This window comes from Entelurus aequoreus, linkage group LG28 (genome assembly GCF_033978785.1).
Source record: "Entelurus aequoreus isolate RoL-2023_Sb linkage group LG28, RoL_Eaeq_v1.1, whole genome shotgun sequence".
NCBI lineage: Eukaryota > Metazoa > Chordata > Actinopteri > Syngnathiformes > Syngnathidae > Entelurus > Entelurus aequoreus.
In genome coordinates, this window is record NC_084758.1 from 7,940,311 (window position 1) to 7,964,257 (window position 23,947).

At 33.7% G+C, this 23,947-nt stretch overlaps 1 protein-coding gene across 4 annotated transcripts in view; it reads left to right on the forward strand.

Annotated features, from left to right (window-relative positions):
* The first annotated feature begins 201 nt into the window (after window positions 1-201).
* Window positions 202-23,947, forward strand: part of LOC133644837 (shootin-1-like) — a 63,211-nt gene continuing 39,465 nt past the window's right edge. For 3 of the 4 annotated variants that reach the window (XM_062039578.1, XM_062039579.1, XM_062039580.1), the window contains exons 1-5: window positions 202-426; window positions 3,583-3,643; window positions 20,280-20,374; window positions 20,563-20,725; window positions 22,715-22,812. In XM_062039578.1, coding sequence (XP_061895562.1) covers window positions 364-426; window positions 3,583-3,643; window positions 20,280-20,374; window positions 20,563-20,725; window positions 22,715-22,812 — 480 coding nt within the window. In that variant the 5' untranslated portion in view covers window positions 202-363. Of the gene's footprint in view, window positions 427-3,582; window positions 3,644-11,357; window positions 11,415-11,750; window positions 11,798-20,279; window positions 20,375-20,562; window positions 20,726-22,714; window positions 22,813-23,947 lie in introns of all 4 variants that reach the window. The other variant, XM_062039581.1, reaches the window with a different exon arrangement.

A 23,947-nucleotide genomic window follows, 5' to 3' on the forward strand; every position in this document is an offset into this window, starting at 1 on the left:
TCCGTCGAGTGCAGTAACGGATGAGCGCAACATCCGGGCACTTCTCATTATGAACCCGCTCAAAACCGTAAAAAGAGACATGTTTTGTATTAATGTTGATGTTTATATTAATGTCGTCATGTATAATAATGTTAATGTTGTAAATAATAAATAAATGAGCGTTAACGAGGCTCCGGCCGACGCTGTCCGAGGAGGCGGGGCTAAGGAAGGGGGAGGAGCCGGGGTTTGCCGGCTGCCCTCATCACCTCCATCTTCTCCGCCGACACAAGTGATGAATTGCGGGGCAGCAGAAGCCAAATGACCGCGATCCACTCATACGTGACGCGGATCCACTCGGACGACGAGAAGAAGGCGGATAAATAAATGCTGCCTTGCTCGTCAGCGCCGGCCATGGAGGGGGACAAGGACGCGCACGTGCACGCGCAGGTAATAAATCATCCATTCATTCTGCTCTACATTCACTTTCACGCGCAGACTAATCATTCATTATGATTCAACTAATTAGTACATATTTCATTTTTTTTATTCAAGGACCCCTCCCTAAATGTGACCCCTCCCCCCTATAGCCACCCCCCCCCCCCCCCTCCCCTCCCTCCATTGCCGTGTTTCACCACATCAAATTAATAATATGAATGACGTCATCGCGAGTGCATACAATTAAATGCTGGGATGATAAATGTATGTGCTGGGAATCGGACCGACATCCTCAGTGGGGATGCTATGACGTCGGCGACACGTGACATGCTGACTCATCATGACGTCGGCGTCAATGATCTGCGTCAGTGATGGTCTTGCCTCCTTGAAGAGCTCGCTGGCGCCCCCCTTCGGATCATTAAAGACACACAGGCGTGTTATTGTCGAGTATTGCAAGTACGCTATATAATAATAATAGTCAAAATAACAACGACGGAGCCATTTTTTCCAATTTGCTGTACAGATGTGACGTTCGTGAACGAAGTGAATCTTTCCCACCACTCTTTTAAGTGAATAATTAGAACCGATTCGTTCGTTTCAGAGCCCTTTTTTGTTTTGTTTGTTTTTTGTTTTACGAACGTGCAAATTTAGCGTCAGCATTTGCACACTTTGCACGACTGTCAAAGAAACTTATTTTAAGTAAATAAAAAAAACATATTTTTACATATAAAATTATATATATATTTTTAATACTATTTAACAATGTTAAACATGAATTAACAATTTGTAACACCGTTTAACAATGTTTAAGACTGTATACGTTTTTTTAATTCTATTTATCAATGTTGAACATGAATTAACAATTTGTAACACTGTTTAATAATGTTTAAGACTGTTTAATAATGCTTAGCACTTTTTGATCATGTTTAACACTGAATAACAGTGTTTACCATTATCTAACAATGTTTAACACTGTTTACCATTATCTAACAATGTTTAACAGTGTTTACCATTATCTAACAATGTTTAACACTGTTTAACAGTGTTTACCATTATCTAACAATGTTTAACACTGTTTAACAGTGTTTACCATTATCTAACAATGTTTAACACTGTTTAACAGTGTTTACCATTATCTAACAATGTTTAACACTGTTTACCATTATCTAACCATGTTTAACAGTGTTTACCATTATCTAACAATGTTTAACACTGTTTAACGGTGTTTACCATTATCTAACAATGTTTAACACTGTTTAACAGTGTTTACCATTATCTAACAATGTTTAACACTGTTTAACAGTGTTTACCATTATCTAACAATACTTAACACTGTTTAACAGTGTTTACCATTATCTAACAATGTTTAACACTGTTTAACAGTGTTTACCATTATCTAACAATGTTTAACACTGTTTAACAGTGTTTACCATTATCTAACAATGTTTAACACTGTTTAACAGTGTTTACCATTATCTAACAATGCTTAACACTGTTTAACAGTGTTTACCATTATCTAACAATACTTAACACTGTTTAACAGTGTTTACCATTATCTAACAATGTTTAACACTGTTTAACAGTGTTTACCATTATCTAACAATGTTTAACACTGTTTAACAGTGTTTACCATTATCTAACAATGTTTAACACTGTTTAACAGTGTTTACCATTATCTAACAATGCTTAACACTGTTTAACAGTGTTTACCATTATCTAACAATGTTTAACAGTGTTTACCGTTTTTAGTACTATTTAACAATTTTCAACACCAATTAACACTTTTAATACTATTTAACAATGTTGAACATGAAGTAACAATTTGTAACACTATTTAACAACGTTTAATACTGTTTAACAATGTTTAACACAAGTTAACACACAATGGAACTTTGTCTAACGCTGTGTCCGTTGTGTAACGTAGTGTTGTGTAACGTAGTGTTGTGTAACGCTGTGTAAAGTAATGTTACTTTGTGTAACGTTGTCTGACATTGTGTTACATAGTGTTACGTTGTGTTATGTCATGTAACGTAGTGTTATGTTGTGTAACGGAGTGTTACGTAGTGTTGCATAGTGTTTCGTTGTGTAACATTGTGTTACGTTGTGTTACTTTGTGTAACGTAGTGTTACTTTGTGTTACGTTGTGTAACGTAGTGTTATGTTGTGTAACGTAGTGCTACGTTGTGTAACATAGTTTTACGTTGTGTAGCGTAGTGTTACGTTGTGTAACTCCGTGTTATGTTGTGTAACGTAGTGTTACATTGTGTAACGTAGTGTTATGTAGTGTTACATTGTGTAACGTAGTGTTACCTTGTGTACCGTAGTGATATGTTGTGTAACGTAGTTACCTTGTGTAACGTAGTGTGATGTAGTGTTACGTTGTGTAACGTAGTGTTATGTAGTGTCATGTAGTGGTATGTTGTGCAACGTAGTGTTACGTTGTGTAGCTTTGTGTTATGTTGTGTAACATAGTTACCTTGTGTAACGTAGTGTTACGTTGTGTAACGTAGTGTTACGTTGTGTAACGTAGTGTTACGTTGTGTAACTGTGTTATGTTGTGTAACATAGTGTTACCTTGTGTAACATAGTGTTATGTTGTGTAACGTAGTGTTACGTTGTGTAACGTAGTGTTACGTTGTGTAACTCTGTGTAACTCTGTGTAACTCTGTGTTATGTTGTGTAACGTAGTCTTATGTAGTGCTACATTGTGTAACGTAGTGTTACGTTGTGTAACTTTGTGTTATGTTGTGTAACGTAGTTATCTTGTGTAACGTAGTGTGATGTAGTGTTACGTTGTGTAACGTAGTGTTATGTAGTGCTACATTGTGTAACGTAGTGTTACGTTGTGTAACTTTGTGTTATGTTGTGTAACGTAGTTATCTTGTGTAACGTAGTGTGATGTAGTGTTACGTTGTGTAACGTAGTGTTACGTTGTGTAACTTTGTGTTATGTTGTGTAACATAGTTACCTTGTGTAACGTAGTGTTACGTTGTATAACTTTGTGTTATGTTGTGTAACATAGTTACCTTGTGTAACGTAGTGTTATGTAGTGTTACGTTGTGTAACGTAGTGTTACGTTGTGTAACGTAGTGTTACCTTGTGTAACGTAGTGTTATGTTGTGTAACGCAGTGTTACGTTGTGTAACATAGTGTTTGTTGTGTCTACAGTGCAGCAGGCTGACAGAGGAGAGAAACGAGGCAGAGAGACAACTGAAACACATCAAGAGAGGTCAGTCCTGTTTCCCTCAACTCCATCTTAGCATGCTAAGCTAATCACATCACACACACACACACACACACACCTGCAGGGTGGGCGGGTCTTAAGTGATGGCAGACTGTGGTTGCCATGGTGACAGCAGAGTTAGCGTGGGTGTGTGAGTGAGGAGTCAGGGGATGTTCTGACTCAGGTAACACTCTCTCTTTTTATATAGCATATTATATATCATTATTATTATATATTATTATTAGTTAGTGCGTGTGCCTCACAATATGAAGGTACTGGGTTCGATCCCGGGCTCAGGATCTTTCTGTGTGGAGTTTGCATGTTCTCCCCGTGACTGTGTGGGTTCCCTCCGGGTACTCCGGCTTCTTCCCACCCCCGAAGACATGCACCTGGGAATAGGCTCCTCCCACCTCCAAAGACATGCACCTGGGAATAGGCTCCTCCCACCTCCAAAGACATGCACCTGGGGATTGATTGGTTGATTGACAGCACTAATTTGGCCCTAGTGTGTGAATGTGAGTGTGAATGTTGCCTGTCTATCTGTGTTGGCCCTGTGATGAGGTGGTGACTTGTCCAGGGTGTACCCCACCTTCCGCCCGAATGCAGCTGGGATAGGCTCCAGCACCCCCCGCGACCCCAAAGGGGACAAGAGGTAGAAAATGGATGGATGGATGGATTATTATATACAGTATTATTATTATGGTGTTAGAGTGAAATAGGTGTGAGGTGACTTTGTCAGGTTAAAAAGATGAGAGTTGATTGAGTGACAACATGAACTTTTCATGTCTTCATCGTCTGCTGCTCTCCTTCTTTGATTCTCATCCATTATTCAACACTTTCATGTTCATTCTTCATCATACTTTTACTCCTTCATGGCAGCTGCTGTGCATTGTCGTGCTCAATACACCTGTGTACTTAGTCTGTAAGTGTGTACACTTGTGTACTTACACTTAGTCTTTGTGCACTTAAGTGTGTACACTTGTGTACTTACACTTCATCTGTAAGTGCATACATGTGTTACACTTGTGTACTTACACTTAGTCTTTTGAGTACATAGGTGTGTACACTTGTGTACTTACACTTAGTCTTTTGAGTACATAGGTGTGTACACTTGTGTACTTACACTTAGTCTTTGAGTACATAAGTGTGTACACTTGTGTACTTACACTTAGTCTTTTGAGTACATAAGTGGGTACACTTGTGTACTTACACTTAGTCTTTGAGTACATAAGTGTGTACACTTGTGTACTTACACTTAGTCTTTTGAGTGTACTTGTTTGTACACTTGTGTATTTACACTTAGTCTTTGTGTGCATAAGTGTGTACACTTGTGTACTTAGTCTTGGAATGCACAAGTGTGTTATACTTGTGTACTTACACTTAGTCTTTCAAATGTACTAGTGTGTACACTTGTGTACTTACACTTAGTCTTTTGAGTCTATTAGTGTGTACACTTGTGTACTTACACTTAGTCTTTCGAGAGTACTAGTGTGTACACTTGTGTACTTACACTTAGTCTTTTGAGTCTATTAGTGTGCACACTTGTGTACTAACACTTAGTCTTTCGAGAGTACTAGTGTGTACACTTGTGTACTTGCAATTAGTCTTTTGAGTCTATTAGTGTGTACACTTGTGTACTTACACTTAGTCTTTTGGGTGAACTAGTGTGTGCACTTGTCTACTTACACATAGTCTTTGAGTCTACTAGTGTGTACACTTGTGTACTTACACTTAGTCTTTTGGGTGTACTAGTGTGTGCACTTGTGTACTTACACTTAGTCTTTGAGTCTACTAGTGTTTACACTTGTGTACTTACACTTAGTCTTTTGGGTGTACTAGTGTGTACACTTGCAAACTTACACTTAGTATTTTGAGTGTACTAGTGTGTACCCTTGTGTACTTACACTTAATATTTGAGTGCATAAGTGTGTACACTTGTGTGCTTACACCTAATCTTTGAGTGCATACATGTGTAACACTTGTGTACTTACAATTACTCTTTGAGTTTATAAGTGTGTACACTTGTGTACTTACGTAGTCTTTGAATGCACAAGTGTGTTACAATTAGTCTTTTGGGTGTACTAGTGTGTACACGTGTGTACTTACACTTAGTCTTTTGGGTGTACTAGTGTGTACACTTGTGTACTTACACTTTGTCTTTTGAGTGTATTAGTGTGTACACTTGTGTACTTACACTTAGTCTTTTGGGTGTATTAGTGTGTACACTTGTGTACTTACACTTAGTATTTTGAGTGTACTAGTGTGTACACTTGTGTACTTACACTTAGTCTTTTGAGTGTACTAGTGTGTACACTTGTGTACTTACACTTAGTCTTTTGAGTGTACTAGTGTGTACACTTGTGTACTTACACTTAATATTTGAGTGCATAAGTGTGTACACTTGTGTGCTTACACCTAATCTTTGAGTGCATACATGTGTAACACTTGTGTACTTACAATTACTCTTTGAGTTTATAAGTGTGTACACTTGTGTACTTACGTAGTCTTTGAATGCACACGTGTGTTACAATTAGTCTTTTGGGTGTACTAGTGTGTACACTTGTGTACTTACACTTAGTCTTTTGGGTGTACTAGTGTGTACACTTGTGTACTTACACTTAGTCTTTTGAGTGTACTAGTGTGTACACTTGTGTACTTACACTTAGTCTTTTGGGTGTACTAGTGTGTACACTTGTGTACTTACACTTAGTCTTTTGAGTGTACTAGTGTGTGCACTTGTCTACTTACACATAGTCTTTGAGTCTACTAGTGTGTACACTTGTGTACTTACACTTTGTCTTTTGGGTGTACTAGTGTGTGCACTTGTGTACTTACACTTAGTCTTTGAGTCTACTAGTGTTTACACTTGTGTACTTACACTTAGTCTTTTGGGTGTACCAGTGTGTACACTTGCAAACTTACACTTATTATTTTGAGTGTACTAATGTGTACACTTGTGTACTTACACTTAATATTTGAGTGCATAAGTGTGTACACTTGTGTGCTTACACCTAATCTTTGAGTGCATACGTGTGTAACACTTGTGTACTTACAATTACTCTTTGAGTTCGTAAGTGTGTACACTTGTGTACTTACACTTAGTCTTTTGAGTGTACTAGTGTTTACACTTGTGTGTTTACACTTCGTCTTTGAGTGCATGAGTGTGTACACTTGTGTACTTACTTAGTCTTTGAATGCACAAGTGTGTTACACTTAGTCTTTTGAGTGTACTAGTGTGTACACTTGTGTACTTACACTTAGTCTTTTGAGTGTACTAGTGTGTACACTTGTGTACTTACACTTAGTCTTTTGAGTGTTCTAGTGTGTACACTTGTGTACTTACTCTTAGTCTTTTGGGAGTACTAGTGTGTACACTTGTGTACTTACACTTAGTCTTTTGAGTGTTCTAGTGTGTACATTTGTGTACTTACTCTTAGTCTTTTGGGTGTACTAGTGTGTACACTTGTGTATTTACACTTAGCATTTTGAGTGTACTAGTGTGTACACTTGTGTACTTACACTTAGTCTTTTGAGTGTACTAGTGTGTACACTTGTGTACTTACACTTAGTATTTTGAGTGTACTATTGTGTACACTTGTGTACTTACACGTAGTCTTTTGAGTGTACTAGTGTGTACACTTGTGTACTTACACTTAGTCTTTTGAGTGTACTAGCGTGTACAATTGTGTACTTACACTTAGTCTTTTGAGTGTACTAGTGTGTACACTTGTGTACTTACACTTAGTCTTTGAGTACGTAAGTGTGTTAAAACTGAAAAGTGGGTCAACATGTAGTACACTGTCAGTACCTGTACATTAGAAATGTTGAGTGTGCAGCGATGAACACTTAGCACCCTTAATAGCCGCCATCTTGGCCACGTAGCGGAAGGGGCGGGACACTAAATAGGCGTCCCCAACAAGGAGACACACGCGGTCACATGATCACCGCTTGTTGGATGGCTTCCTGTCACCTTTGATGACGTCATCACGTGTGGGCGCTGGTCCACGCTAACAACACGCCATCAGCAGGGAGACGGCGAGGGCGAAGCGTGCCGCTGTGAGGGGTGACATGGCGGTTAGGAAGATGTGGAGGCGGAGGGACGGGTTAAAAATAGATCTGCCATTCTCCTCTCTTCTTCTTCTTCTTCTTCTCTTTCTCTGTGCAGCAAACACACGTCAATCTTAAAGGGGAACTGCACTTTCATGCAATTATACCTTTCGTGCACAATACTTATGCGAGACAAGAATACATATGTTTTTTGTTTTTTCATTCTTATATCAGATGAAACAAAAATGGAGCTGTTTGGCCACAACACCCAGCAATATGTTTGGAGGGGAAAAGGTGAGGCCTTTAATCCCAGGAACACCACGCCTACCGTCAAGCATGGTGGTGGTAGTATTATGCTCTGGGCCTGTTTTGCTGCCAATGGAACTGCTGCTTTACAGAGAGTAAAGCATTCATGAAGTTTGGTTCTTTTATGAATTTATTATGGTATTTTATTATTATTTTATTACTATTTTATTATAATTTTATTACTATTTTATTATTATTATTATTTTATTATAACTGTATTACTATTTTATTGTGATTATTTATTATTATTATTATTTTATTATTATCTGGGCCTGTTTTGCTGCCAATGGAACTGCTGCTTTACAGAGAGTAAAGCATTCATGAAGTTTGGTTCTTTTCTGAATTTATTATGGTATTTTATTATAATTTTATTACTATTTTATTATAATTTTATTACTATTTTATTATTATTATTATTTTATTATAACTGTATTACTATTTTATTGTGATTATTTATTATTATTATTATTTTATTATTATCTGGGCCTGTTTTGCTGCCAATGGAACTGCTGCTTTACAGAGAGTAAAGCATTCATGAAGTTTGGTTCTTTTATGAATTTGTTATGGTATTTTATTATAATTTTATTACTATTTTATTATAATTGTATTACTATTTTTTTATTGTTATTATTTATTATTATTTTATTACTATTTTATTATTATTATTATTTTATTATTATTATCTGGGTCTGTTTTGCTGCCAATGGAACTGCTGCTTTACAGAGAGTAAAGCATTCATGAAGTTTGGTTCTTTTATGAATTTATTATGGTATTTTATTATTATTTTATTACTATTTTATTATAATTTTATTACTATTTTATTATTATTATTATTTTATTATAACTGTATTACTATTTTATTGTGATTATTTATTATTATTATTATTTTATTATTATCTGGGCCTGTTTTGCTGCCAATGGAACTGCTGCTTTACAGAGAGTAAAGCATTCATGAAGTTTGGTTCTTTTCTGAATTTATTATGGTATTTTATTATAATTTTATTACTATTTTATTATAATTTTATTACTATTTTATTATTATTATTATTTTATTATAACTGTATTACTATTTTATTGTGATTATTTATTATTATTATTATTTTATTATTATCTGGGCCTGTTTTGCTGCCAATGGAACTGCTGCTTTACAGAGAGTAAAGCATTCATGAAGTTTGGTTCTTTTATGAATTTGTTATGGTATTTTATTATAATTTTATTACTATTTTATTATAATTGTATTACTATTTTTTTATTGTTATTATTTATTATTATTTTATTACTATTTTATTATTATTATTATTTTATTATTATTATCTGGGTCTGTTTTGCTGCCAATGGAACTGGTGCTTTACAGAGAGTAAATGGGACAATGAAAAAGGAGGATTAGCTCCAAATTGTTCAGGACAAGCTAAAATCATCAGCTCGGAGGTTGGGTCTTGGGCGCAGTTGGGTGTTCCAACAGGACAATGACCCTAAACACACCTCAAAAATGGTACAGGAATGGCTACATCACGATAGAATGAAGGTTTCTTCCCAAAGTCCTGACTTAAACGTGTGGACAATGCTGAAGAAACAAGTCCATGTCAGAAAAGCAACACATTTAGCTGAACTGCACCAATTTTGTGGTCAAGTGGTCAAGCAGAAGCTTGTGGATGGCTACCAAAAGTGCCTTATTGCAGGTAAACTTGCCAAGGGACATGTAAGCAAATATTAACATTGCTGTATGTATACTTTTGACCCAGCACATTTTCAGTAGACCCATAATAAATTCATAAAAGAAGCAAACTTCATGAATGTTTTTTGTGACCAACAAGTATGTGCTCCAATCACTACATCACAAACAAATAAGAGCTGTAGAAATGATTGGAAACTCAAGACAGCCATGATATTATGTTCTTTACACGTGTATGTAAACTTTTGACCACGACTGTATACATGTATATATATATATATATATATATATATATATATGCTTTTACTTGAGTTTTTTTGTGAGGAAGAAACAGTCCCGTCGTTACATTTATTCATATCCCAATTGTTATTATTCTATTGATTATAAGGCTTGCGAGGACGTATTAAAATAGTCAGCGAGCAGTTTTTCAATACCCGACCTGTTTTTTGTGCCTTCAAAAAAAGAATTAGAACTCTACGTTAAAACACTCTCTACCTCTAACAATCAAAAAGCCTTCAAAACGATGATGCTGTGCTCCAAATTTTAATTATTTACTGAACTTGTATGAGCCTATGGCTTTGCATTTATATATATATAATATATATATATATATGTATACAGTCGTGGTCATATATATATATATATATATATATATATATATATATATATATATATATATATATATATATATATATATATATATATATATATATATATATATATATATATTTAATTATTATTATTTATTTATTTTTTTTGCATTCTATTTTAGTTACTTTATTGAGTTTACAACCGCCTGGCGCTGATTTCTACTGTTTTTGTACTCATTTTGATTATTATTATTTCTCCAATGTTTGTAAATGTTGCAGTTCATAAATAAAGGTTTATATAAGGCAAAAAAAAAAAAAACATTAAAAAAAAAAAATGTTTATATTTATATATATATATATATTTTTTTTTGCATAAATATATATATATATATATATATATATATATATATATATATATATTGCATTCTATTTTAGTTACTTTATTGAATTTACAACCCCCTTTTTGTACTGTTTTTGTACTTATTTTGATTATTATTATTTCTCCATTGTTTGTAAATGTTGCGGTTCATAAATAAAGGTTTATATAATGCAAAAATAAATAAATAAATAAAAATAAATGAATATATATATGTTTTGGTTTTTTTCATAAATGTATATATATATATGTATATATATTGCATTCTATTTTAGTTACTTTATTGAGTTTACAACCCCCTTTTTGTACTGTTTTTGTACTTATTTTTATTATTATTATTTCTCGATTGTTTGTAAATGTTGCAGTTCATAAATAAAGGTTTATATAATGCAAAAAAAAAAGATAATAAAAAAATAAAAAATATATATTTATATACAGTATATATATGTATATATGTGTATATATATATATATATATATATATATATATATATATATATATATATATATATATATATATGTGTGTGTGTATATATATATATATATATATATATATATATATATATATATATATATATATATATATATATATATATATGTATATATATATATATATATATATATATATATATATATATATATATATATATATATATATATATATATATATATATATATAGTATTCTATGTTAGTTACTTTATTGAGTTTACAACCCCCTTTTAAACCCAGGTGGAGAATAACAAGCCGGTGGCGATGGACTTTTTACATACGCCAAACAAGCACAAGGTACAGATTAAAAAGCCGAAATAGGTCAGTTTTTAATAGTATATGATGGAATAGAAACCTACCTGTTTAATAAGTGTCAGAATGTTCCTAAAGAAGACAATTTAATCAAGTGACATGCGGTCAGCACATGTTTGCGACCAACCTACAACAGTTCACTAAAAAAACGATCTTTTTTGTATGTCTGCGACTATCAAAGTAACCACAAGTGTCATTTAAACCCATTAAAACATTACCAAAAACACCAAAAAGCATTGAAAATGTGCACTTATCTGTTGGACCCGGAGCTTATTTAGCATGTAGCATATTCTTCTTCTACTATATTTACATCTAACATAGCTCAACAAGATGAAGTGACAACAGTCGCCCCCTAGTGTGCATTAGAGGTATGAGCATGGACACTACAGCTTCAAATGTTGGTGAGGAAATAGAATAAACTGAATTATTTGACAAATCACATTAATTTAGTGCATTTAGTTACAATGTTAGCATGCTAACATATTTCTGGATGTAAACATACAAAATTAGCTGAAAAGCTAGTCTAAAATTTTAGCATAATAACATATTTCTGGGTGTAAACATACAAAATTAGCTGAAAAGCTAGTCTAAAATTTTAGCATGCTAACATATTTCTGGTTGTAAACATACAAAATTAGCTGAAAAGCTAGTATAAAACCTTAGCATGCTAACATTAGCATGATAACATAGGACACGCTGGCGTACTTCTATGGTATTAAAATGCACTATTTCTGGGTGTAAACATTCAAAATTAGCTGAAAAGCTAGTATAAAACTTTAGCATGCTAACACTAGCATGGTGACATAGGACACGCTGGCGTTCTTCTAAGGTATTAAAATGCACTATTTCTGTGTGTTAAACATACAATATTAGCTAAAAAGCTAGTATACATTTTTAGCATGCTAACATATTTCTGGGTGTAAACATACCAAATTAATGAAAAACTAGTATAAAATTTTAGTATGCTAACATATTTCTGGGTGTAAACATACAAAATTTTAGTATGCTAACATATTTCTGGGTGTAAACATACAAAATTAGCTGAAAAGCTAGTATAAAATTTTAGCATGCTAACACTAGCATGATGACATAGGACACGTTGGCGTACTTCTAAGGTATTAAATGCACTATTTCTAGGTGTAAACATACAAAATTAGCTGAAAAGCTAGTTTAAAATTTTAGCATGCTAACATATTTCTGGGTGTAAACCTACAAAATTAGCTAAAAGTTTAAAATGTTAGCATGCTAACATATTTCTGGGTGTGAACATACAAAATTAGCTAAAAAGCTAGTCTAAAATTTTAGGATGCTAACATATTTCTGGGTGTAAACATACAAAATTAGCTGAAAAGCTAGTATAAAATTTCAGCATATTCACATGTTTCTGGGTGTAAACATACAAAATTAGCTGAAAAGCTAGTATAAAAATGTTAGCATGCTAACATATTTCTGTGTTAACATACAATATCAGCTGAAAAGCTAGTATAAAACCTTAGCATGCTAACATTAGCATGATGACATAGGACACGCTGGCGTACTTCTAAGGTAAACATACAAAATTAGCTGAAAAGCTAGTACAAAATTTTAGCATGTTAACATATTTCTGGGTGTAAACATACAAAATTAGCTGAAAAACTAGTCTAAAATTTTAGCATACTAACATAGTTCTGGGTGTAAACATACGAAATTAGCTGAAAAGCTCGTCTAAAATTTTAGCATGCTAACATATTTCTGGGTGTAAACATACAAAATTAGCTGAAAAGCTAGCATACAATTTTATCATGCTAACATATTTCTGGGTGTAAACGTACAAAATTAGCTGAAAAGCTAGTATAAAATTTTAGCATGCTAACATATTTCTGGGTGTAAACATACGAAATTAGCTGAAAAGCTCGTCTAAAATTTTAGCAGGTTCACATGTTTCTGGGTGTAAACATACACAATTAACTGAAAATCTAGTCTAAATTTTTAGCATGCTAACATATTTCTGGGTGTAAACGTACAAAATTAGCTGAAAAGCTTGTCTAAAATTTTAGCATGCTTACATATTTCTGGGTGTAAACATACGAAATTAGCTGAAAAGCTCGTCTAAAATTTTAGCAGGTTCACATGTTTCCGGGTGTAAACATACACAATTAACTGAAAAGCTAGTCTAAAATTTTAGCATGCTAACATATTTCTGGGTGTAAACGTACAAAATTAGCTGAAAAGCTTGTCTAAAATTTTAGCATGCTTACATATTTCTGGGTGTAAACATACGAAATTAGCTGAAAAGCTCGTCTAAAATTTTAGCAGGTTCACATGTTTCTGGGTGTAAACATACACAATTAACTGAAAAGCTAGTCTAAAATTTTAGCATGCTAACATATTTCTGTGTGTAAACATACAATATCAGCTGAAAAGCTAGTATAAAACCTTAGCATGATAACATTAGCATGATGACATAGGACACGCTGGCGTACTTCTAAGGTAAACATACAAAATTAGCTGAAAAGCTAGTACAAAATTTTAGCATGTTAACATATTTCTGGGTGTAAACATACAAAATTAGCTGAAAAGCTAGTCTAAAATTTTAGCATACTAACATAGTTCTGGGTGTAAACATACGAAATTAGCTGAAAAGCTCGTCTAAAATTTTAGCATGCTAACATATTTCTGGGTGTAAACATACAAAATTAGCTGAAAAGCTAGCATAAAATTCTATCATGCTAACATATTTCTGGGTGTAAACATACAAAATTAGCTGAAAAGCTAGTATAAAATTTTAGCATGCTAACATATTTCTGGGTGTAAACATACACAATTAACTGAAAATCTAGTCTAAATTTTTAGCATGCTAACATATTTCTGGGTGTAAACGTACAAAATTAGCTGAAAATCTTGTCTAAAATTTTAGCATGCTTACATATTTCTGGGTGTAAACATATGAAATTAGCTGAAAAGCTTGTCTAAAATTTTAGCAGGTTCACATGTTTCTGGGTGTAAACATACACAATTAACTGAAAATCTAGTCTAAATTTTTAGCATGCTAACATATTTCTGGGTGTAAACGTACAAAATTAGCTGAAAAGCTAGTCTAAAATTTTAGCATGCTTACATATTTCTGGGTGTAAACATACGAAATTAGCTGAAAAGCTCGTCTAAAATTTTAGCAGGTTCACATGTTTCTGGGTGTAAACATACACAATTAACTGAAAAGCTAGTCTAAAATTTTAGCATGCTAACATATTTCTGGGTGTAAACGTACAAAATTAGCTGAAAAGCTAGTCTAAAATTTTAGAATGCTAACATATTTCTGGGTGTAAACATACGAAATTTAGCTGAAAAGCTCGTCTAAAATTTTAGCAGGTTCACATGTTTCTGAGTGTAAACATACACAATTAACTGAAAAGCTAGTCTAAAATTTTAGCATGCTAACATATTTCTGGGTGTAAACATACAAAATTAGCTGAAAAGCTAGTATAAAATTTTAGCATGCTAACATATTTCTGGGTGTAAACATACGAAATTAGCTGAAAAGCTCGTCTAAAATTTTAGCAGGTTCACATGTTTCTGGGTGTAAACATACACAATTAACTGAAAATCTAGTCTAAATTTTTAGCATGCTAACATATTTCTGGGTGTAAACATACAAAATTAGCTGAAAAGCTAGTATAAAATTTTAGAATGCTAACATATTTCTAGGTGTAAACATACGAAATTAGCTGAAAAGCTCGTCTAAAATTTTAGCAGGTTCACATGTTTCTGGGTGTAAACATACACAATTAACTGAAAATCTAGTCTAAATTTTTAGCATGCTAACATATTTCTGGGTGTAAACGTACAAAATTAGCTGAAAAGCTTGTCTAAAATTTTAGCATGCTAGCATATTTCTGGGTGTAAACATACGAAATTAGCTGAAAAGCTCGTCTAAAATTTTAGCAGGTTCACATGTTTCCGGGTGTAAACATACACAATTAACTGAAAAGCTAGTCTAAAATTTTAGCATGCTAACATATTTCTGGGTGTAAACGTACAAAATTAGCTGAAAAGGTAGTCTAAAATTTTAGCATGCTTACATATTTCTGGGTGTAAACATACGAAATTAGCTCAAAAGCTCGTCTAAAATTTTAGCAGGTTCACATGTTTCTGGGTGTAAACATACACAATTAACTGAAAAGCTAGTCTAAATTTTTAGCATGCTAACATATTTCTGGGTGTAAACGTACAAAATTAGCTGAAAAGCTTGTCTAAAATTTTAGCATGCTTACATATTTCTGGGTGTAAACATACGAAATTAGCTGAAAAGCTCGTCTAAAATTTTAGCAGGTTCACATGTTTCTGGGTGTAAACATACACAATTAACTGAAAATCTAGTCTAAATTTTTAGCATGCTAACATATTTCTGGGTGTAAACGTACAAAATTAGCTGAAAAGCTAGTCTAAAATTTTAGCATGCCTACATATTTATGGGTGTAAACATACGAAATTAGCTGAAAAGCTAGTCTAAAATTTTAGCAGGTTCACATGTTTCTGGGTGTAAACATACACAATTAACTGAAAATCTACTCTAAATTTTTAGCATGCTAACATATTTCTGGGTGTAAACGTACAAAATTAGCTGAAAAGCTTGTCTAAAATTTTAGCATGCTAACATATTTCTGGGTGTAAACATACGAAATTAGCTGAAAAGCTCGTCTAAAATTTTAGCATGCTTACATATTTCTGGGTGTAAACATACGAAATTAGCTGAAAAGCTCGTCTAAAATTTTAGCAGGTTCCCATGTTTCTGGGTGTAAACATACACAATTAACTGAAAATCTAGTCTAAATTTTTAGCATGCTAACATATTTCTGGGTGTAAACATACGAAATTAGCTGAAAAGCTCGTCTAAAATTTTAGCAGGTTCACATGTTTCTGGGTGTAAACATACACAATTAACTGAAAAGCTAGTCTAAAATTTTAGCATGCTAACATATTTCTGGGTGTAAACGTACAAAATTAGCTGAAAAGCTAGTCTAAAATTTTAGAATGCTAACATATTTCTGGGTGTAAACATACGAAATTAGCTGAAAAGCTCGTCTAAAATTTTAGCAGGTTTACATGTTTCTGGGTGTAAACATACACAATTAACTGAAAATGTAGTCTAAATTTTTAGCATGCTAACATATTTCTGGGTGTAAACGTACAAAATTAGCTGAAAAGCTTGTCTAAAATTTTAGCATGCTTACATATTTCTGGGTGTAAACATACGAAATTAGCTGAAAAGCTTGTCTAAAATTTTAGCAGGTTCACATGTTTCTGGGTGTCAACATACACAATTAACTGAAAAGCTAGTCTAAAATTTTAGCATGCTAACATATTTCTGGGTGTAAACGTACAAAATTAGCTGAAAAGCTTGTCTAAAATTTTAGCATGCTAACATATTTCTGGGTGTAAACATACGAAATTAGCTGAAAAGCTTGTCTAAAATTTTAGCAGGTTCACATGTTTCTGGGTGTAAACATACACAATTAACTGAAAAGCTAGTCTAAAATTTTAGCATGCTAACATATTTATGGGTGTAAACGTACAAAATTAGCTGAAAAGCTAGTCTAAAATTTTAGCATGCTAACATATTTCTGTGTGTAAACATACAAATTTAGCTGAAAAGCTCGTCTAAAATTTTAGCAGGTTCACATGTTTCTGGGTGTAAACATACACAATTAACTGAAAAGCTAGGATAAAATTTTAGCATGCTAACATATTTCTGGGTGTAAACGTACAAAATTAGCTGAAAAGCTTGTCTAAAATTTTAGCATGCTAACATATTTCTGTGTGTAAACATACAAATTTAGCTGAAAAGCTCGTCTAAAATTTTAGCAGGTTCACATGTTTCTGGGTGTAAACATACACAATTAACTGAAAAGCTAGTCTAAAATTTTAGCATGCTAACATATTTCTGGGTGTAAACGTACAAAATTAGCTGAAAAGCTAGTCTAAAATTTTAGAATGCTAACATATTTCTGGGTGTAAACATACGAAATTAGCTGAAAAGCTCGTCTAAAATTTTAGCAGGTTTACATGTTTCTGGGTGTAAACATACACAATTAACTGAAAATGTAGTCTAAATTTTTAGCATGCTAACATATTTCTGGGTGTAAACGTACAAAATTAGCTGAAAAGCTAGTCTAAAATTTTAGCATGCTTACATATTTCTGGGTGTAAACATACGAAATTAGCTGAAAAGCTCGTCTAAAATTTTAGCAGGTTCACATGTTTCTGGGTGCAAACATACACAATTAACTGAAAATCTAGTCTAAATTTTTAGCATGCTAACATATTTCTGGGTGTAAACGTACAAAATTAGCTGAAAAGCTAGTATAAAATTTTAGCATGCTTACATATTTCTGGGTGTAAACATACGAAATTAGCTGAAAAGCTCGTCTAAAATTTTAGCAGGTTCACATGTTTCTGGGTGTAAACATACACAATTAACTGAAAAGCTAGCATAAAATTTTAGCATGCTAACATATTTCTGGGTGTAAACGTACAAAATTAGCTGAAAAGCTTGTCTAAAATTTTAGCATGCTTACATATTTCTGGGTGTAAACATACGAAATTAGCTGAAAAGCTCGTCTAAAATTTTTAGCAGGTTCACATGTTTCTGGGTGTAAACATACACAATTAACTGAAAATCTAGCATAAAATTTTAGCATGCTAACATATTTCTGGGTGTAAACGTACAAAATTAGCTGAAAAGCTAGTCTAAAATTTTAGCATGCTTACATATTTCTGGGTGTAAACATACGAAATTAGCTGAAAAGCTCGTCTAAAATTTTAGCAGGTTCACATATTTCTGGGTGTAAACATACACAATTAACTGAAAATCTAGTCTAAATTTTTAGCATGCTAACATATTTCTGGGTGTAAACGTACAAAATTAGCTGAAAAGCTAGTCTAAAATTTTAGCATGCTTACATATTTCTGGGTGTAAACATACGAAATTAGCTGAAAAGCTCGTCTAAAATTTTAGCAGGTTCACATGTTTCTGGGTGTAAACATACGAAATTAGCTGAAAAGCTCGTCTAAAATTTTAGCAGGTTCACATGTTTCTGGGTGTAAACATACACAATTAACTGAAAATCTAGTCTAAATTTTTAGCATGCTAACATATTTCTGGGTGTAAACGTACAAAATTAGCTGAAAAGCTAGTCTAAAATTTTAGCATGCTTACATATTTCTGGGTGTAAACATACGAAATTAGCTGAAAAGCTCGTCTAAAATTTTAGCAGGTTCACATGTTTCTGGGTGTAAACATACACAATTAACTGAAAATCTAGTCTAAATTTTTAGCATGCTAACATATTTCTGGGTGTAAACGTACAAAATTAGCTGAAAAGCTAGTCTAAAATTTTAGCATGCTTACATATTTCTGGGTGTAAACATACGAAATTAGCTGAAAAGCTCGTCTAAAATTTTAGCAGGTTCACATGTTTCTGGGTGTAAACATACACAATTAACTGAAAAGCTAGTCTAAAATTTTAGCATGCTAACATATTTCTGGGTGTAAACCTACAAAATTAGCTGAAAAGCTAGTCTAAAATTTTAGAATGCTAACATATTTCTGGGTGTAAACATACGAAATTAGCTGAAAAGCTTGTCTAAAATTTTAGCAGGTTCACATGTTTCTGGGTGTAAACATACACAATTAACTGAAAATCTAGTCTAAATTTTTAGCATGCTAACATATTTCTGGGTGTAAACGTACAAAATTAGCTGAAAAGCTTGTCTAAAATTTTAGCATGCTAACATATTTCTGGGTGTAAACATACGAAATTAGCTGAAAAGCTCGTCTAAAATTTTAGCAGGTTTACATGTTTCTGGGTGTAGACATACACAATTAACTGAAAATCTAGTCTAAATTTTTAGCATGCTAACATATTTCTGGGTGTAAACGTACAAAATTAGCTGAAAAGCTAGTCTAAAATTTTAGCATGCTAACATATTTCTGGGTGTAAACGTACAAAATTAGCTGAAAAGCTTGTCTAAAATTTTAGCATGCTAACATATTTCTGGGTGTAAACATACGAAATTAGCTGAAAAGCTCGTCTAAAATTTTAGCAGGTTTACATGTTTCTGGGTGTAAACATACACAATTAACTGAAAATGTAGTCTAAATTTTTAGCATGCTAACATATTTCTGGGTGTAAACGTACAAAATTAGCTGAAAAGCTAGTCTAAAATTTTAGCATGCTTACATATTTCTGGGTGTAAACATACAAAATTAGCTGAAAAGCTAGTATAAAATTTTAGCATGCTAACATATTTCTGGGTGTAAACATACGAAATTAGCTGAAAAGCTCGTCTAAAATTTTAGCAGGTTCACATGTTTCTGGGTGTAAACATACACAATTAACTGAAAAGCTAGTCTAAAATTTTAGCATGCTAACATATTTCTGGGTGTAAACGTACAAAATTAGCTGAAAAGCTAGTCTAAAATTTTAGCATGCTTACATATTTCTGGGTGTAAACATACGAAATTAGCTGAAAAGCTCGTCTAAAATTTTAGCAGGTTCACATGTTTCTGGGTGTAAACATACACAATTAACTGAAAAGCTAGTCTAAAATTTTAGCATGCTAACATATTTATGGGTGTAAACGTACAAAATTAGCTGAAAAGCTAGTCTAAAATTTTAGCATGCTAACATATTTCTGTGTGTAAACATACAAATTTAGCTGAAAAGCTAGTATAACATTTTAGCATGTTATCATATTTCTAGGTGTAAACATACAAAATTAGCTAAAAATTTAGCAAAATATACGTTAACATACTAACGTCCTGACAAGTATGCTGTATAATAAATGTGTGTGTGTGTGTGTGTGTGTCAGTGTCACAGATGGTCATCGAGGAAGTGAGCGTCCTGCAGACTCAGCTGGAGATCGAGAAGTCGTGTCGGGAGAACGCCGAGGCGCTCGCCACAAAGGTCCGCCTCCGTAATCCTCGCCGTGAGGGAGATTAGCATGCTAGCTCGCGCTCAGCACCACTCAGCGCTATGTCAGTGCTAACTCACTGAGAAAAGCTACATGAGCTGAGTGGGAGACACTTCCCCTCCTTGACCAATGGCAAAGGGCTGATGTTGATTGACGCCTGTGTTGCCCCGCCCACCTACAGCTGAACTGCCAGAACAGGAAGTTGAAGTACCTGAGCTTGTCGTCGCGACCATGTTTGGACGAGCTTCTCCCCAGCATCGCCGACTGCATCGCCATGGAAACGGAGGCCGAGCCGGCGGAGGAGGGCCCCGACACCTTTGCGCAGTACCAGCAACAGGTCAAAGGTGACTCACCTTTCTTTGAGGTCAGTGGTTCTCAAGCTTTGGCTCCATCTAGTGGACGGTCAAGGAATCACTTCATGAAATATTCTAACAGTGGAGGGAAAAGTTGGAGAACCACAGATCTAGTTCTTTAGGAACATTTTCTAGAGTGTGTATGTGTGTGTGTGTTCTTGTATTTCTACCCTTCTTGAGACATGAAGAAGGAAAAGTATCTTCCATATGAGGAGGTGTGAACAAGTGATGACATAAATCATGCTCCCAATAACATTGCATCTAATAGACAATGTCTCATTTGCACCCCTGCTGGTCAAAATGAGGGTGGTTCCAAAAAGTGTTTTTTTTTAATTATTTAAATTGACTGTGTGTCGCTTTTAAAAGTGCTCCCCCTCTGGTCAACATATGGAATAACAGGTGTGTGTAAGAAATTTGAAGTGCTCCCCCTCTGGTCAACATATGTAATAACAAGTGTGTGTAAGAAATTGAAATGCGCCCCCTTTTGGCCAAAATTAATTTAAAAAATATATATGTATATGTATATAGAGACATACTGTAATAACTTGAAGTAAATAATGAAGATTAAAAACCAATTACAAACAAACAAAAACTAAAAGCAGTCTTTTTCTCACAATGTGTCGACTTTTTTTCTTATAAAAATGGGAACAATTTCTCATATTCTTTCTGTTTCTGTAATATTGCAATATTTTCTCGTAAAATTATGACTTTTTTTATGTAAAAATATTACTTTTTTATGTAAAAGTATTACTTTTTCATGTAAAATTATTACTTTTTAATGCAAAATGGTGACATTTGTCGTATAAAATTCTAACTTTTATCACAATATTGCCCATTTTTTGGTGTTCTTGTAAAATAGTGACATTTTTTGAGTAAAATGATAAAAATTTTGCAGAGTAAAATTCCGATTATTATTATAGTATTGCCAAAGTTGTTCAAGTTTTCTTATAAAATTGTGACTTTTGTCGAGTAAAATTACGACTTTTATTACAATACTGCCAACATTTTAAAGTTTTCTCATAAAATTGTGACTTTTGTCGAGTAAAATGACGACTCTTTTCATAAAATTGCCAAAATGTTAAGCTTTTTCTTGTAAAATTGCGACCGTTATTGAGTAAAATTCTAACTTTAATCATAATATTGCACAAATGTTTAGTTTTTCTTGTCAAATTTTGACTTTTGTCGAGTAAAATTACGACTTTTATTACAATACTGCCAACATTTTAAAGTTTTCTCATAAAATTGTGACTTTTGTCGAGTAAAATGACGACTCTTTTCATAAAATTGCCAAAATGTTAAGCTTTTTCTTGTAAAATTGCGACCGTTATTGAGTAAAATTCTAACTTTAATCATAATATTGCACAAATGTTTAGTTTTTCTTGTCAAATTTTGACTTTTGTCGAGTAAAATTACGACTTTTATTACAATACTGCCAACATTTTAAAGTTTTCTCATAAAATTGTGACTTTTGTCGAGTAAAATGACGACTCTTTTCATAAAATTGCCAAAATGTTAAGCTTTTTCTTGTAAAATTGCGACCGTTATTGAGTAAAATTCTAACTTTAATCATAATATTGCACAAATGTTTAGTTTTTCTTGTCAAATTTTGACTTTTGTCGAGTAAAATTACGACTTTTATTACAATACTGCCAACATTTTAAAGTTTTCTCATAAAATTGTGACTTTTGTCGAGTAAAATGACGACTCTTTTCATAAAATTGCCAAAATGTTAAGCTTTTTCTTGTAAAATTGCGACCGTTATTGAGTAAAATTCTAACTTTTATCATAATATTGCACAAATGTTTAGTTTTTCTTGTCAAATTTTGACTTTTGTTGAGTAAAAGTACGACTTTTATTATAATACTGCCAAAATTCTAAGTTTTTCTTGTGAAATTGTGACCTTTTTTTTGTGAAATTCCAACTCATTTGTGTGTGTGTGTGTGTGTGTGTATGTGTGTGTGTGTGTGTGTGTGTGTTCAGAGCTGAGGGAGGCGGTGAGCAGCTTGTTGGAGGAGAAGAAGAACTTCCTGTGTCAAATCAATGAGCAGCAGAGAAGGATGGAGGAGTTGACCACTCAGGTGAACTACAGTGCACTTCAACACCGATACTGTGCGATAGTAATATTGGCTATCAGGCCACAGGTAAGATGTGGGATATCATGTGCGGTACTAGCGGTCCTGCAGAGTGTTTACGTGTGTGGGATATCATGTGCGATACAAGCAGTTCTGCAGCTTGTCTACTTGTGTGTGATGTCACGTGCGATACAAGCGGTGCTGCAGTGTGTTTACTTGTGTGTGATGTCATGTGCGATACAAGCAGTCCTGCAGAGTATTTGCTTGTGTGCGATACCACGTGCGATACAAGCGGTCCTGCAGCGTGTTTACTTGTGTGTGATATAATGTGCGATACAAGTCTTGTACTTCTTCAGTGTACTGTAACCTTGTGCACTTCAAAGATGAAGTGGTCAAGTGTGCCAGTCTTGTACTTTTTCAGTGTACTGTAATCATGCATACTTCAAAGATAAAGTAGTCAAGTGTGCCAGTCTTGCACTTCTTCAGTGTACTGTAACCTTGTGTACTTCAAAGGTGCAGTAGTCAAGTGTGCCAGTCTTTTACTTATTCAGTGTACTGTTACCTTGTGTACTGCAAAGATGTAGTAGTCTAGTGTGACAGTCTTGTACTTATTCAGTGTACTGTAACCTTGTGTACTTCAAAGGTGAAGTAGTCTAGTGTGCGAGTCTTGTACTTATTCAGTGTACTGTAACCTTGTGTACTTCAAAGGTGAAGTAGTCTAGTGTGCCAGTCTTGTACTTCGTCAGTGTACTGTAATCTTGTGCACTTCAAAGGTGAAGTAGTCAAGTGTGCCAATCTTGTACTTCTTCAGTGTACTGTAACCTTGTGTACTTCAAAGGTGAAGTAGTCTAGTGTGCCAGTCTTGTACTTATTCAGTGTACTGTAACCTTGTGTACTTCAAAGGTGAAGTAGTCTAGTGTGCCAGTCTTGAACTTCTTCAGTGTACTGTAACCTTGTGCACTTCAAAGGTGAAGTATTCAAGTGTTCCAATCTTGTACTTCTTCAGTGTACTGTAACCTTGTGCACTTCAAAGGTGAAGTATTCAAGTGTTCCAATCTTGTACTTCTTCAGTGTACTGTAACCTTGTGCACTTCAAAGGTGAAGTAGTCAAGTGTGCCAGTCTTCTACTTACTCAGTGTAC